The sequence below is a fragment of the Argopecten irradians genome, chromosome 13 (genome assembly GCF_041381155.1).
Source record: "Argopecten irradians isolate NY chromosome 13, Ai_NY, whole genome shotgun sequence".
Classification (NCBI taxonomy): domain Eukaryota; kingdom Metazoa; phylum Mollusca; class Bivalvia; order Pectinida; family Pectinidae; genus Argopecten; species Argopecten irradians.
The window spans coordinates 35,934,434-35,950,021 of NC_091146.1; the positions used below are offsets into that span (position 1 = coordinate 35,934,434).

The 15,588-nt window shown below is 32.0% G+C and overlaps 1 protein-coding gene across 1 annotated transcript in view; it reads left to right on the top strand.

Moving 5' to 3' along the window:
* LOC138305855 (tight junction protein ZO-1-like) overlaps positions 1-15,588 on the top strand; it is a 104,592-nt gene that overhangs the window by 2,271 nt on the left and 86,733 nt on the right. Inside the window, exons 2-4 of the mRNA XM_069246118.1 lie at positions 6,342-6,555; positions 8,075-8,182; positions 12,596-12,622. Of these exons, the coding sequence (XP_069102219.1) occupies positions 8,156-8,182; positions 12,596-12,622 (54 nt within the window). The 5' untranslated portion in view covers positions 6,342-6,555; positions 8,075-8,155. The remainder of the gene's footprint in view (positions 1-6,341; positions 6,556-8,074; positions 8,183-12,595; positions 12,623-15,588) is intronic.

Here is a 15,588-nt window from a genome sequence, read left to right on the forward strand (position 1 = left end):
AATTTCATCGGGGCATGAAAGAAATTTTGTTTGCAAACTGTGTGAATCCGCGTTTAGTTGCAAACAAAATTTATTTCATAACCCGATGAAATTAAAAAATAGTGACTTCAATGCTTATAATTAATTTTCTATGCTACTTTATAAAATGAAATACGTTTACACGTACGATTCCATTGATTTTTTCCATGGGATTATTTTTTCCAAATCGATACGCAACGTCAATGTTCTATTGTGACGTCACGATAACGTTGGGATTCCGCGCCATTCTCAGATTTTTTTTTTCATTGTGGAATGAAAAAAATGAATATGCCAATCAGAAAGCCAGAAACAAAGAGAAAATTAATTAAAACAAATTGAATATTCATTAGTATGTTATTTAAAAACCCCTTAATATTCATTAGTATGTTATAAAAAACTGAATATTCATTTGTATTTTATATATAAAACTGAATATTCATTAGTATGTTATAAAAAGCTGAATATTCATTTGTATTTTATATATAAAACTGAATATTCATTAGTATGTTATAAAAAGCTGAATATTCATTTGTATTTTATATATAAAACTGAATATTTATTAGTATGTTATAAAAAAAATTGCTTGTTTTATTTAAATCACTGGATCTAGGCCTAGGGATATAGTCAACATACAATGGGGAGAAAATCTGTGCTAAGCATTCCATTGTTGTCTGAGTGACAGGTCCCACACATGCATGCACTGATGATGTGACTGCACTCCATGACCTATGACCTTTTCATGACTGCTCACAGATATGATGGGCATTATTAGCTTTAGAGCATTGTTAGCTTGACAACATATAAAAACATACATGTACATATACCAGGAACATGGAAGAATATTTTATCAACTTAATTTGTATTTGTTTACCTTTATTAGATGACTTGCCTGCAATTGCTCATCTTCTTAAAAGAATTTAGCATGTACATCAAGTTTTTCTTTTACCTCAATTTGATAGCTTGAATATTAAATATCTATTCACTTCAAGTAACAGTTTAATGTGAAAAAAAGATCATTTGAAAAGTTTTCTTACACATTCTACATCTGTACATTTCATAAGGTTACAGAATTATTTTTAATTATATTTTTCATGGTTAAATTGCATAAAATAATAAGGCTTTGGTAAATAAAGAAGTGAAGTACAACTACTCTGGTACCGTATTCACAGTAATTAGTGCCCAGGACGCTTAAAAATGTAACAAATAGGGCACTGCATATTAGTGAACCAAATTGTATGTCGTGGACGAAAAAACTGTAAAAACTTCTGCCATATTTTACCTTTTTATGAACTTGTGGTGCATTAATCTGTCAAAATAAACATGGAATGCCTTCTTTTTATTGAGATGTATTATTACGTCATGATTCACATGTGAAAGACTTGCAAGTCCATGTAATATTGGATGCAATGTCAGCGTTATAAGCCATACACTAAAGGATAGTTAAATCCATAGGATGATGGGCATATAACTCAAGAAGAGAGTAGGGGCGCTAATTATGGCAAATACCGTAATTAAATTGAGGTGTGTTTATATATATTTCATTAGGAGTTTAGTTTGCATATTTTTGTCATAATGTCATGGGAGGGCTTGAAATTCAAATATTTCCAAAATGAATTATTGTACAAATATTAATGAATACATGATTAACCGATCATCAGGCAGTGTGTAGCCTTGTGCTCGTACATGCTTGTGTAACTATATATTCATTGTTGGAAAACATCATAACATACATACATCATTATACAAAATACAAAATGGTTTGATTGACAGCTGGTGATCTGTCTATATATATTGTCAGTACAAACCCTTGATCTCAAATTTGCGAATAATTGTTTGAAATAACGAAGACGCAAAATATGGGAGTATGAAATAGTTTATAGTATGCCTATAGCGTGTGCATTGTGACTTGGCTGTATTATGGCTGGATTAATGACCTAATGCACTTAGGATAAGTATAGTCCATTCCTAAGCCTGCATATAGTTACCAAAATAAGCCTTTCTCTGACCTCACCAATCTAACATTCATATACCTGAGTCACCTTTAGGATCGTTTGAACTCTACCTAGACTGAAGCTGGAGTAGTTCATTATGAAATTATAGGGGTATTAAGTTCATTTCTATACCAGATTTAGTCACACATAGTATCAAACATTGAGCATCAACAAAGGGAGGTAATTCTGATTCTGAGTTGACCGCCATACAAAACAAACTTGATGCCTATCTATCTCACTGGGTTTCTCAACTGTTACAAGTGGTCTGTAGTTGGTCATCACCCCTGAAGACACACTTAGGCTCTTCTAAATCAAAGACAAGACTATTCCATAATAAAATTTCAGGGGTGAATGAGTTATATTCCAAATTAAAGATATGAGAGTTTAATTTAAAACCTGTGGTTATTTGTGCCTGAGGTTAGAATTAAGTTATTGTATTGTACAGGAACAAACAAACAGAAAGTCGGTTATGAGCCGAAAATGGCAAAGTCAGCAGTTCTTTAATTGAAAATCTAAATTTGTAAATTAGGTAATTAATTTCTGGTGAAACTTCCTGATAGTGTTGTATGTCCCTGTGTGTGTATATAGACTGTAAATGGAGACGTTACACAGATATGCCTTTATCTCACTCATTAACTGGTATTGTTTATACACAGTTATCTCCCTTTATAAGGTTATCTCCCCTTTATCAGAAGACCACACCCGACTAATTACTATAAATTACAGGCAGGTCAGCGTGGTGTATTGTTCATTGATAACGGACATATGGTCAGCCTCAATGTTCTCCAGGGCTTGGTCAGTCTCGATTAGAATCAAGTCATACTCTGAATATGTTTCGTTCAACAATGCAGTCACTAAACGTTATATATATAGCATAGCTGGGCGAAAATTTTGACATGTTATTTTCTCTTCATTTATCTGTTGTTTTGTTGAATTAAGCCATGGAAATCATTACAGGACACTGATGACAAAAATGTATAATGTCTTATAAACATAAGTTACAACACAGAATTTCAAGCACAGTAAATTTTTTATTATCCCCCGCCCAACGAAGTTGGCGGGGGATATACAAATGGGTTCCGTCCGTCCGACAGAAGTTACTTAACAAAAATCTTTCTACAGAAGTTACTTTATAATTACAATTCCTAATTATATAATAACACTGTTAAATGTGAAATAAAACCATAGACCACAACTTATCTTCATGATATATATCTGACTGTATGACTCATTTCACTGTACTGTAGATGCAATATTTTTTGGCAGTACTGCATAAATTCAATTTGAGCTCTTATTTGTCTATGCAAAATTAAAACCTAGGTTTATGCATTGTAAGTACTATTTTCTCAAAATGTTGGTAAGTTTTGGTGGTGAATGACATATGAAATGCTCTTTATGATTCATGAGTATGAAAAGTACGGCACATATAACTTCAAAATATTAAGTGGATATTGTAAGTTGCTGAGGCAAGATTCAAAATCTTAAAGTTGAATTTATTCTTCCAATATTTTTTTTATCATAAAAACATACTTGAACGTAATGTAAGGTGAAAAAGAGACTAAGAGTTTTCTCATTTGTTAAAACTAGACAAAATACATCTGTTTTGCAGTTTGACTGAATTGTTCATTTTACACTGTCCTATTTGTTTGTGATTTGGAATGTGTGGTATTAATGACCATATGTTAGCTTCATTCTGGTGACAGATTACCTGTGACTGGTCATCTCTGGTCACTTTTGTGGAATCTGGTCCTATCATGTCCTTATTCCATTGTCCAGTTGATGACCCTGCGGATTATGGTAATTTGACCCCAATTTTGACCTAGTTCTTCTGAAATGAGCTTTGTCAAAATTTAATTTGAAATGTAGAAACGGACAGTTGGACATTTTGGGTTGAAGAACAGAACAGAACTGGATGATTGTGGAAAAGAGTGATTTTTGTAGACTGTAAAATTAGTGTGGAATTACAGAAATTTGAGATGCAACAATTTAAAATGTTCGTCCTAGAGGTTCGTTTAAACCATGTTTTACTGTACTGGCATATCTTCTACAAATTGCCAGAAGTCTTCTTTAAATTGCCAGAAGTTTTCTACAAATTGCCAGAAGTCTTCTAAAAATTGCCAGAAGTCTTCTACAAATTACCAGATGTCTTCTGCAAATTGCCAGAAGTCTTCTACAAATTGCCAGAAATCTTTTACAAATTGCCAGAAGTCTTTTACAAATTGCCAGAAGTCTTCTACAAATTGCCAGAAGTCTTCTAAAAATTGCCAGAAGTCTTCTACAAATTACCAGATGTCTTCTGCAAATTGCCAGAAGTCTTCTACAAATTGCCAGAAATCTTTTACAAATTGCCAGAAGTCTTCTACAAATTGCCAGAAGTTTCCTAAAAATTTTGAAATGTCCAGACAAAATCTTTATATATATGCCAGAAATTTCTGATCACAACAATTGTTATCGTCTGAAACCCAGGAGTCACAGATCAACTTTTTTGACAAACGTAGATCGGCACCTCATGGGTTTCTGATGCTGCACCGATGAGAAATCTATAAATACAATGTATGTGTTTGTTGTTACAGAGGCGATCGCCGATGAGAAATCTATAAATACAATGTATGTGTTTGTTGTTACAGAGGCGATCGCCGATGAGAAATCTATAAATACAATGTATGTGTTTGTTGTTACAGAGGCGATCGCCGATGAGAAATCTATAAATACAAATACAGAGGCAATGTATGTATGTTTGTTGTACAGAGGCGATCGCCGATAGAAACTAAAATACAGATCGAAATCTATAAATACAATGTATGTGTTTGTTGTTACAGAGGCGATCGCCGATGAGAAATCTATAAATACAATGTATGTGTTTGTTGTTACAGAGGCGATCGCCGATGAGAAATCTATAAATACAATGTATGTGTTTGTTGTTACAGAGGCGATCGCCGATGAGAAATCTATAAATACAATGTATGTGTTTGTTGTTACAGAGGCGATCGCACGATGAGAAATCTATAAATACAATGTATGTGTTTGTTGTTACAGAGGCGATCACCGATGAGAAATCTATAAATACAATGTATGTGTTTGTTGTTACAGAGGCGATCGCCGATGAGAAATCTATAAATACAATGTATGTGTTTGTTGTTACAGAGGCGATCGCCGATGAGAAATCTATAAATACAATGTATGTGTTTGTTGTTACAGAGGCGATCACCGATGAGAAATCTATAAATACAATGTATGTGTTTGTTGTTACAGAGGCGATCGCCGATGAGAAATCTATAAATACAATGTATGTGTTTGTTGTTACAGAGGCGATCGCCGATGAGAAATCTATAAATACAATGTATGTGTTTGTTGTTACAGAGGCGATCGCCGATGAGAAATCTATAAATACAATGTATGTGTTTGTTGTTACAGAGGCGATCACCGATGAGAAATCTATAAATACAATGTATGTGTTTGTTGTTACAGAGGCGATCACCGATGAGAAATCTATAAATACAATGTATGTGTTTGTTGTTACAGAGGCGATCGCCGATGAGAAATCTATAAATACAATGTATGTGTTTGTTGTTACAGAGGCGATCACCGATGAGAAATCTATAAATACAATGTATGTGTTTGTTGTTACAGAGGCGATCGCCGATGAGAAATCTATAAATACAATGTATGTGTTTGTTGTTACAGAGGCGATCGCCGATGAGAAATCTATAAATACAATGTATGTGTTTGTTGTTACAGAGGCGATCGCCGATGAGAAATCTATAAATACAATGTATGTGTTTGTTGTTACAGAGGCGATCGCCGATGAGAAATCTATAAATACAATGTATGTGTTTGTTGTTACAGAGGCGATCGCCGATGAGAAATCTATAAATACAATGTATGTGTTTGTTGTTACAGAGGCGATCGCCGATGAGAAATCTATAAATACAATGTATGTGTTTGTTGTTACAGAGGCGATCGCCGATGAGAAATCTATAAATACAATGTATGTGTTTGTTGTTACAGAGGCGATCGCCGATGAGAAATCTATAAATACAATGTATGTGTTTGTTGTTACAGAGGCGATCGCCGATGAGAAATCTATAAATACAATGTATGTGTTTGTTGTTACAGAGGCGATCGCCGATGAGAAATCTATAAATACAATGTATGTGTTTGTTGTTACAGAGGCGATCGCCGATGAGAAATCTATAAATACAATGTATGTGTTTGTTGTTACAGAGGCGATCACCGATGAGAAATCTATAAATACAATGTATGTGTTTGTTGTTACAGAGGCGATCGCCGATGAGAAATCTATAAATACAATGTATGTGTTTGTTGTTACAGAGGCGATCGCCGATGAGAAAACCCCAACACAGGCACTACAGCTAGGATTTGAGTTAGCGCTAAAGGAACGAGACGCTGTATTACGAGAGAACGCCAAGACTGTCGAGGAGCGTGATCAAGCCCTTCGAGAGCTGCAACAGCTGAGGACGGAGCGTGACAGTGCCTTACACAGTATAGAAAACCTGACGGGAAAACCGGCCAAAAATACAAACCAGTACGTAGATACTAAAAACCGCCCCCAAAATACAAACCAGGATGTAGATACTAAAAAACCGGCCAAAAATACAAACCAGTATGCAGATACTAAAAAAACCAGCCAAAAAAATACAAACCTAAAAAAAATGTTCAGGTATTGGACAGGATGGTATGCAATGTTCTAACAAAATATAATGTCCTTGTTATAATGATGCAATGAAAGTTTATAAACAACTGTAACTTCATCAGGTACCGTATGGGAGAAGCAAAAGCAAACACGAGTCTGTCTATAAGTTTTTGATTTACACCATTGAAAAGGTGTTCTAATTTTACTTCAATATAAAAAATATCAAAAATAATTAATTGCATCCCGTAAAATGCCCATGGCACTATTTATGTCCTATATGAAATGAAGTACTGATTGCGTATCCACCAAAAGCAAAATAGATTATCTTGTATCATTTTTTGTGTTAAATAGACATTCATTTACATGAGTAAAGGCCAATTATAGTTAAAATCATGAATATTGTTTATGCTCTGTCGGCGGTGGAGCATCTTTAAACGAACTTTAATGATCGTTCATCAGGATCCATTGTAAGGTTTCGGTTAATTAAGAAAGACAATTATGTATGGACAGTTCCACGCCTGTGATTTAAAGATCTTCAACACTGCAAGGTGTGTTCAATAGTCTACTTAGTTACTGTTGGTAATTAATAATTAACCTAATGTTAATTAATAATTAACATTGAGTTATAATTAGGTACACGTTAAAACCTGTCGAGGAGTCAATGATGAAAGGAGAATAAAAGTTAATGATCACTTACTTAATAGGTTCTGTACGAAACCTGGAAATGTAAATAGGTTTATAGGAGATGGAAGAAAGCTGGAGTACACAGATAAAATCACCAACCTACAGTATATATATCTGGTAACCACTATCAAATTAAAGTCACTGACTGTTGATCTGAGGTTGATTGTTTTTCACTGGGAATCCTGGATCCAGTTTTATGAACATTCCTTAACTTTAAGGAATTTCTTAACTTGAATTTCCCTGTAGAAGAGCATTACAAAAGTTTTAAAGAAAAAATCTTAAGTTTATAAGGAGCCTTCCTTAAAATCCTGAATGCTTTTCTATGGACAATTTTAAGTTAGGGGATTCCTTGAGTTTAAGAAATATTTGTGAAAATGGGCGCTGGATTTTCTTCACAGGACAAGCAGGATAATTAAGGTTAATTTATTTATTGTTGTTTAAACCGATAGTTTTTTTAAAAATTTTGGTAAAAATTGAAGTCAGCAAAGTAAAGTAGATTTTTTTTTTTTTTTATGTGTGTCGGTATTTTTTTTTTTTTTTTAATTTTTGGTAAAAATTGAAGTTAACAAAGTAGATATGTGTGTCGGTATTTTTTTTTTTTTTTTAATTTTTGGTAAAAATTGAAGTTAACAAAGTAGATATGTGTGTCGGTATTTTTTTTTTTTTTTTTAATTTTTGGTAAAAATTGAAGTTAACAAAGTAGATATGTGTGTCGGTATGTTTTCAGTAAAAACGACCCAAACAGTCCAGTGCGGTTGAGAGACGGACTAAGTCCCCAAGTCGTAAAGCCAAAGAGAAGCTGAGGGAAATGGAGAGTGATACAGAACTGGACGAGGTATGTCAGCTATATAGGTTAACACAAAGATTTCCTCACCTGGGAAACATACCTGGCTATGTCGTCATCATCAGTCAGTGGTGAAATGTTTTTGAAGCTTTTAATTTTGATTTTAAAAAAAAATGAAAAAAAAAAGTACACAAATGAGGACTGTTAATACAAAAAAAAAACTTTTTAGGTTTTTGGGACCCCAGGATAGACTTTTATTACAGTCAATAATAGTAAATTTAAAATGTTGTCCTAGCCACACGGTACTGGATATAAAAGTAGCGTCCAAACCCTGAAATGTTTGTCAAAGGAAATAAGGATACTTTCATCTCACTAGTTTTTATGGGTTTCTGTTTGCCATAACATTTTATTTATCCTGGTTATTTAAAACAGAGCCATCTCACGATCTTAAACAAAAAGTAGTCGTTAGTTTAAAACTTTCTTGCAACCCCTGTGTGTCGGGATGTGAGATGAAATGTTCATGAGGGTGATGTATCTGTCGACATTCCTCCTCACTTTGATGTTTTATCACAGGTATGATATGACATGATCGAAAATAAGTAAAACAGTCACACATGACTGAACATTGTGTCATTCATGCTTGAGTAAATTTATGTGAGAAAATTAACTAGATTATAATCGGTTTTACATGAGGTTTTGTTGAAGAATCTTGTTTTCCTTATTAGTACATCTATAAGTATAAAATGTCACGACAGAGAAAATCCCTTGGTGCACCTGTAGGCATGTGTATTTCATGCAGAACCTTGAACTGATATATGAACCTTTTATGATATGTACCGTATTCGCAGTAATTAGCGCCCCTCCCCCTATAAGCGCCCTCTGTAAGCGCCCCTCCCCCTATAAGCGCCCCTCCCCCTATAACCGCCCCTCCCCCTATAACCGCCCCTTCCCTTTTCTGGAGAAAAGTTGAAGCTGACTAATTTGTTTTTGATATCCTTGAGTAAGGTTTTTGAGGATTTGGGAAAGTTTTGAATGGAAACACTGGCACTGTAGAAGTATATATGTGGACATTTTTGGTGTTAAAGGAGTATTGGTGGTACATTGTACTGCGACTATATATGTTTTATGGGTTTTTATTGGCAGACAGCATCAAGTGCTTCATCTTAACATATACATACATGAATGGGACGATTATTATCTTACATATTATACATACAATAGAAAATGTACTCAATGAACATTTTTATCTTACATATACATACAATAGAAAATGTACTCGATGAATGGACGTTTTTATCTTACATATACATACAATATTAAAATGTACTTGATGAATGGACATTTTTATCTTACATATATACATACAATATAAAATGTACTTGATTAATGGACGTTTTTATCTTACATATATACATACAATAGAAAATGTACTTGATGAATGGAAGTTTTTATCTTACATATATACATACAATAGAAAATGTACTCAATGAAACATACAATAGAAAATAAATGTACTCGATGAATGGACGTTTTTATCTTACATATACATACAATAGAGAAAATGTACTTGTACTCAATGAATGGACGTTTTTACCTTACATATACATACAATAGAAAATGTACTACATGAACATACAATAGAAAATGTACTCGATGAATAGACGTTTTTATCTTACATAACTAATACTAATACAATAGAAAATGTACTCGATGAATGGACGTTTTTATCTTACATATACATACAATAGAAAATGTACTAGATGAATGGACGTTTTTTTATCTTACATATATACATACAATAGAAAATGTACTTGATGAATGGACGTTTTTTATCTTACATATATACATACATATAGAAAATACTTGATGAATGGACGTTTTTACTTACATATATACATAAAATAGAAAATGTACTCGATGAATGGAAGTTTTTATCTTACATATATACATTACAATAGAAAATGTACTCAATGAAACATACAATAGAAAATGTACTTGATGAATGGATGTTTTTATCTTACGTTTACATACAATAGAAAATGTACTCGATGAATGGACGTTTTATCTTACATATATACAGACAATAGAAAATGTACTTGATGACTGGACGTTTTTATCTTACGTTTACATACAATAGAAAAGTGTACTCGATGAATGGACGTTTTTATCTTTACATATATACATACAACAGAAAATGTACTTGATAAATGGACAATTTTTATCTTACGTTTACATACACATAGAAAATGTACTCGATGAATGGACGTTTTTATCTTACATATATACAGACAATAGAAAATGTACTTGATGAATGGACATTTTTATCTTACGTTTACATACAATAGAAAAATGTACTCGATGAATGGACGTTTTTATCTTACATATATACAAACAACAGAAAATGATACTTGATGAATGGACGTTTTTTATCTTACAAATACATACAATATAAAATGTACTCGATGAATGGACGTTTTTATCTTACATATATACTACAATAGAAAATGTACTTGATGAATGGACTTTTTATCTATACATTTACATACAACAGAAAATGTACTTGATGAATGGACATTTTTTATCTTACATTTACATACAATAGAAAATGTACTCGATGAATGGACGTTTTTTATCTTACATATATACAGACAATAGAAAATGTACTTGATGAATGGACATTTTTATCTTATACGTTTTCATACAATAGAAAATGTACTCGATGAATGGACATTTTTACGTTTTTTATCAATAGAAAATGTACTTGATGAATACATATATACTATACAACAGAAAATGTACTTGATGAATGGACATTTTTTATACAAACAATAGAAAATGTACTTGAAAACTACATACCAATATAAAATTTGATGAATGGACTTTTTAATCCTACATAATACATACAATAGAAAAATGTACTTGATGAATGGACGTTTTTATCTTACATACACATACAATAGAAAATGTACTCGATGAATGGACGTTTTTATCTTACATATACATACAATAGAAAATGTACTCGATGAATGGACGTTTTTATCTTACATATATACATACAATAGAAAATGTACTCGATGAATGGACGTTTTTATCTTACATATACATACAATATAAAATGTACTCGATGAATGGACGTTTTTATCTTACATATATATACAATAGAAAATGTACTTGATGAATGGACTTTTTATCTTACATTTACATACAACAGAAAATGTAACTTGATGAATGGACATTTTTATCTTACATTTACATACAATAGAAAATGTACTCGATGAATGGACGTTTTTATCTTACATATATACAGACAATAGAAAATGTACTCGATGAATGGACATTTTAATCTTACATAAACATACAATAGAAAATGTACTCGATGAATAGACGTTTTTATCTTACATAAACATACAATAGAAAATGTACTCGATGAATGGACGTTTTTATCTTACATATATATACAATATAAAATGTACTCGATGAATGGACATTTTTATCTTACATATACAGACAATATGAAATGTACTTGATGAATGGATGTTGAAGTAGTCTCCCACTCATGTGGGAAGTGCCTGGTTATTCATATAGAAAAATACTACTACAGAATATACCTCATTTATCTCGTACTCAATCTTCAAACATTTCACCGATTTGATCTATATACGGTTGAGTGAATGTAATTAAGTGATTAAAAAAACTTGTTAAATTTCTGGTTTCAATGAACTGGTTTTAAATCAACATTTTGCATGGAGAAAGGACCTTTTCATGAAGACGCTGGCCAGTGACTTCAAATTTTATCAATTTCCACTCATATAGTTTGCTATGTGGATACTTAATTTTGATGTAAAGAGGAAGAAAACTGAGGATTTTTCGCCAGTATTGGTGGGGAGGACAGAGAATGCGAGCATTAGGCTTAACTGTGTCTGAGGAACAAGGGTTTGATCTGATGATGGGAAGAGAGTGGTATTGACATTTACATTGGGTAAAGGATTTACCTCATTCACCCCTGAAATTTTATAATGGACTGGTCTAATCTTTGATTTGGGAGAGTCTAAATGTGTCTATAGGGGTGAATGATTATTCTGGTGTTATTTTGACAGTATAATTTTATGTTGATATTTAATAGTATAATTTTATGGTGATATTTTGGCCATTGATCGGAATATTCAGATGTTTTGGACTAAATGGACCAGTAAGATGTGCATGCTAAGTTCAATGCTGACCTATCAAGTTTGCTGTATTATAAATAAAGACCAATCAAATGTGGTGTACTTATCATGTAATCAACCAATGAAATATGATGTTCTGTGATGCTGACCAATGAAAGATGTTGTAATATATATATATATAAATTGACAAGCCAATGAAATGTGCTGTTATAATACCAACCAATGAAATATTCTGTGTTATAATATTGACCAATGAAATGTGGTGTATTAAATGAATATCTTCTTGTTTGACATGAAGGCTGGATTTAAAAAGATGAACTCTAAGGTAAGTCAGATTGGTATGCATGGTAACCATGGTAACTTGTACACTTGTAATGCTGTTACTCAACCATTCAAACCCAAATTCACAAATCCTTTATTTTTGATTGGTCTAAATTAAACCTCATTGATTATTAACCAATAATAGAACTGATTTAAAGTTACTGCAGCACAAAAAAGACAACTTTTCCTTTCCATCAGTGGATACAGTCAAACCTGATATAAATGACACCTGTTTATAAAGGACACCTGTCTATAAAGTTCACCTGTCTATAAAGGGCACTTGTCTATAAAGGACACTTGTCTATAAAGGACACCTGTCTATAAAGAACACATTTCTATAAAGACAGATTCATCAGGCCATTTAGTATAAACATCATTTATACTCTTGAAGATAGATTGCTATATAATTGACCTCCATGTAAAGGACACCTGCCTCTAAGGGATATTTGCTATGCCCCCTTTGGTGTCCTGTATAGACAGGTTTAACTGTTATTGTCACCATTTATATATATATATATATAATATATATATATATAATAAATGTATTGTTCATTTTATAAAACCTGGTCTGAATTATATCTACCTGGGTTTGTATTTCTTCATTCAGTTTAAAGATTGACAATTTTGACAATTGTACAGAAATGTTTTACAATTCAATCTCAGTGAAGTAGGGGTTGAATGGTGAGGCGTGTTAATGGTTTCAGGAAAACTGGATTGGTTTTTTTTGTTCCAAGTTACCTCCCTTTCCAGTTAATATATTGAATTTAAAATATAAATTGTAATTATGATGTTAATTGAGCAATGCTCACATATTATATTCTGCAGATTCAAGTTAAGTAATAACCACATCTTATTTAGGTAACAGAAGTGACAGATTAAAAAAAATTAAACATAAATACAACAAAGCTGATAATATTTATTCAGTTATCTCCCTTTACTGCTAGTTATCTCCCCTGTTGATTCTTGAGTTATCTCCCTTTTGCATGTATTTCTATGTATTTTTAATTCAAAACACCAAGTAATGTCATTGTTTGTTTCTGTATGTGTACCATGGATGTTGTTGAAGTAATTGTTGAAATCCTCAAATAACTTGGTTGGTTTTGAATGATAACAAATTTTGATTTAATCTCATAAAATATCATTTTTATCAGCTGATTTTGAAAAATTGGTTTGTAGCTGAATTAATTTGCTTCTGTGGATTTGCAATGGTATAATATGCATAACCTATTAATTCAAACAAAAATATTGTATGGGCAAATCATATTATTTTCTGCTAAGTTGATCTCTTTTAAGATTTTTCAGAATTATTTACTGAAAATCACAGCTGTATTATGCTAGTTTAATCTGCATGTTCATGATAATCATTAATTTCTGCATGATAATGGGTATTATTCATATTTCATATTGACTTGCATCTTACTATATAACATCTATTTTATCTTATACAGTTTGAATATTATTATTTATGCTTGATTATAAAGTTAAAAAACTATGGACATTATAAGCTTAATAAATATTATCTTAGAATACTGAATGTGAGGTCAAAGTTAGTTCAACACAAGTAATTATATATTATTGATACATGGATGTTAGTTACTTAATGGTGAAATTTATAAACTTATTAAAGTGTGAAATTTATAAACTTATTATGAATATCTTATAAACTTATAATGAATGTGAAATTTATAAACTCAAAGAATTGAAATTTATAAACTTATTAACTCAATGTGAAATTTATAAACTTATTAATGAATGTGAAATTTATAAACTTATTAATGAATGTGAAATTTATAAACTTATTAATGAATGTGAAATTTATAAACTGATTAAGATTTGTGGAAATTTATAAATTTTGTTGTTTATAAACACAGCTCACATGTATAAAACTGGCTGGCATTTTACAGATGGAGCTTAGGTAAACAAGAATGCTATGTATTATTTTTATAACAAATAAAATTTAAATGTCGGCCTGATCCTCGGTGACATAACGTTAGGTGAGAATTAGGTAGAGTTGTGGATTAAATAACGTGTGTTAAGCTTCGGTATGTACGGACTACAGACATAACAATAACACTATGTTACGGGGATAAACCACTTTCAAAGCTTCCCTATGACAAAGACTAGAGTGCTACATTAGAAATGAATTTTTGGTTACGGCTCAGTGAGCACCAATAGATAGTGTACCACGGTCTCTCCCAATACGACACTGTCCCGATTCTCACCTGGATATACTCCGTCTGTTAGCTAATGCAAATTCATACTTTGACAGGTAAGTAGATATTTTCTTTTGACAGAAAATCTTTTTTTTTAAAACATTGTGGATGTGACCCTGTTTGTGTTTCTGTGTAAATGTCATTTTGGTGTTGTTTGTACAAATCTTACATAGTACTACAGACGAAATACCTGTACAGAAAAATTAGGTCAACTGCGTTATTTACAGGTAAAATTTGAAATATTGTGTACCTGCCTGGCTAACAGTGATATTCAGTGTGGAATCTGTGACTTTGTTCACACGATTTTTACTGCCAGATAATCAAGGTTTTCTGTCTGGAAATGTGATGTGTTGAAAAGTTGATTTCATTGCGATTCGCTCAGCTGTGAAGAAATTTCCCAATGATTGATGTTTGTTACACTTGATTGATCGCAGACTTTATAGTCGATTTGAAAGTAGATTTCTGGAGACATGTAATTCATTTTGACGTTAATTACTCCTAGGTATTGTTCACATTCTATGAAAAACTTCTCGTGAATGTGTTGAATATTAAAACTTTATTGAGACCCTGATACTAGACAGTTTGAAATGGTTTAGACTTTCAACTGATACATGCAGAAGAAAAATTTATCATTTTTACCCTGTGTAAAAAAAAAAAAACATTTAAAATTCCAATTAAATATTTTGTAATTTGATTTATGATGACTTAAACTGTTTATGTCTTTACCCAATAGCATGTGGGGTGTGGGAAGGGGTGG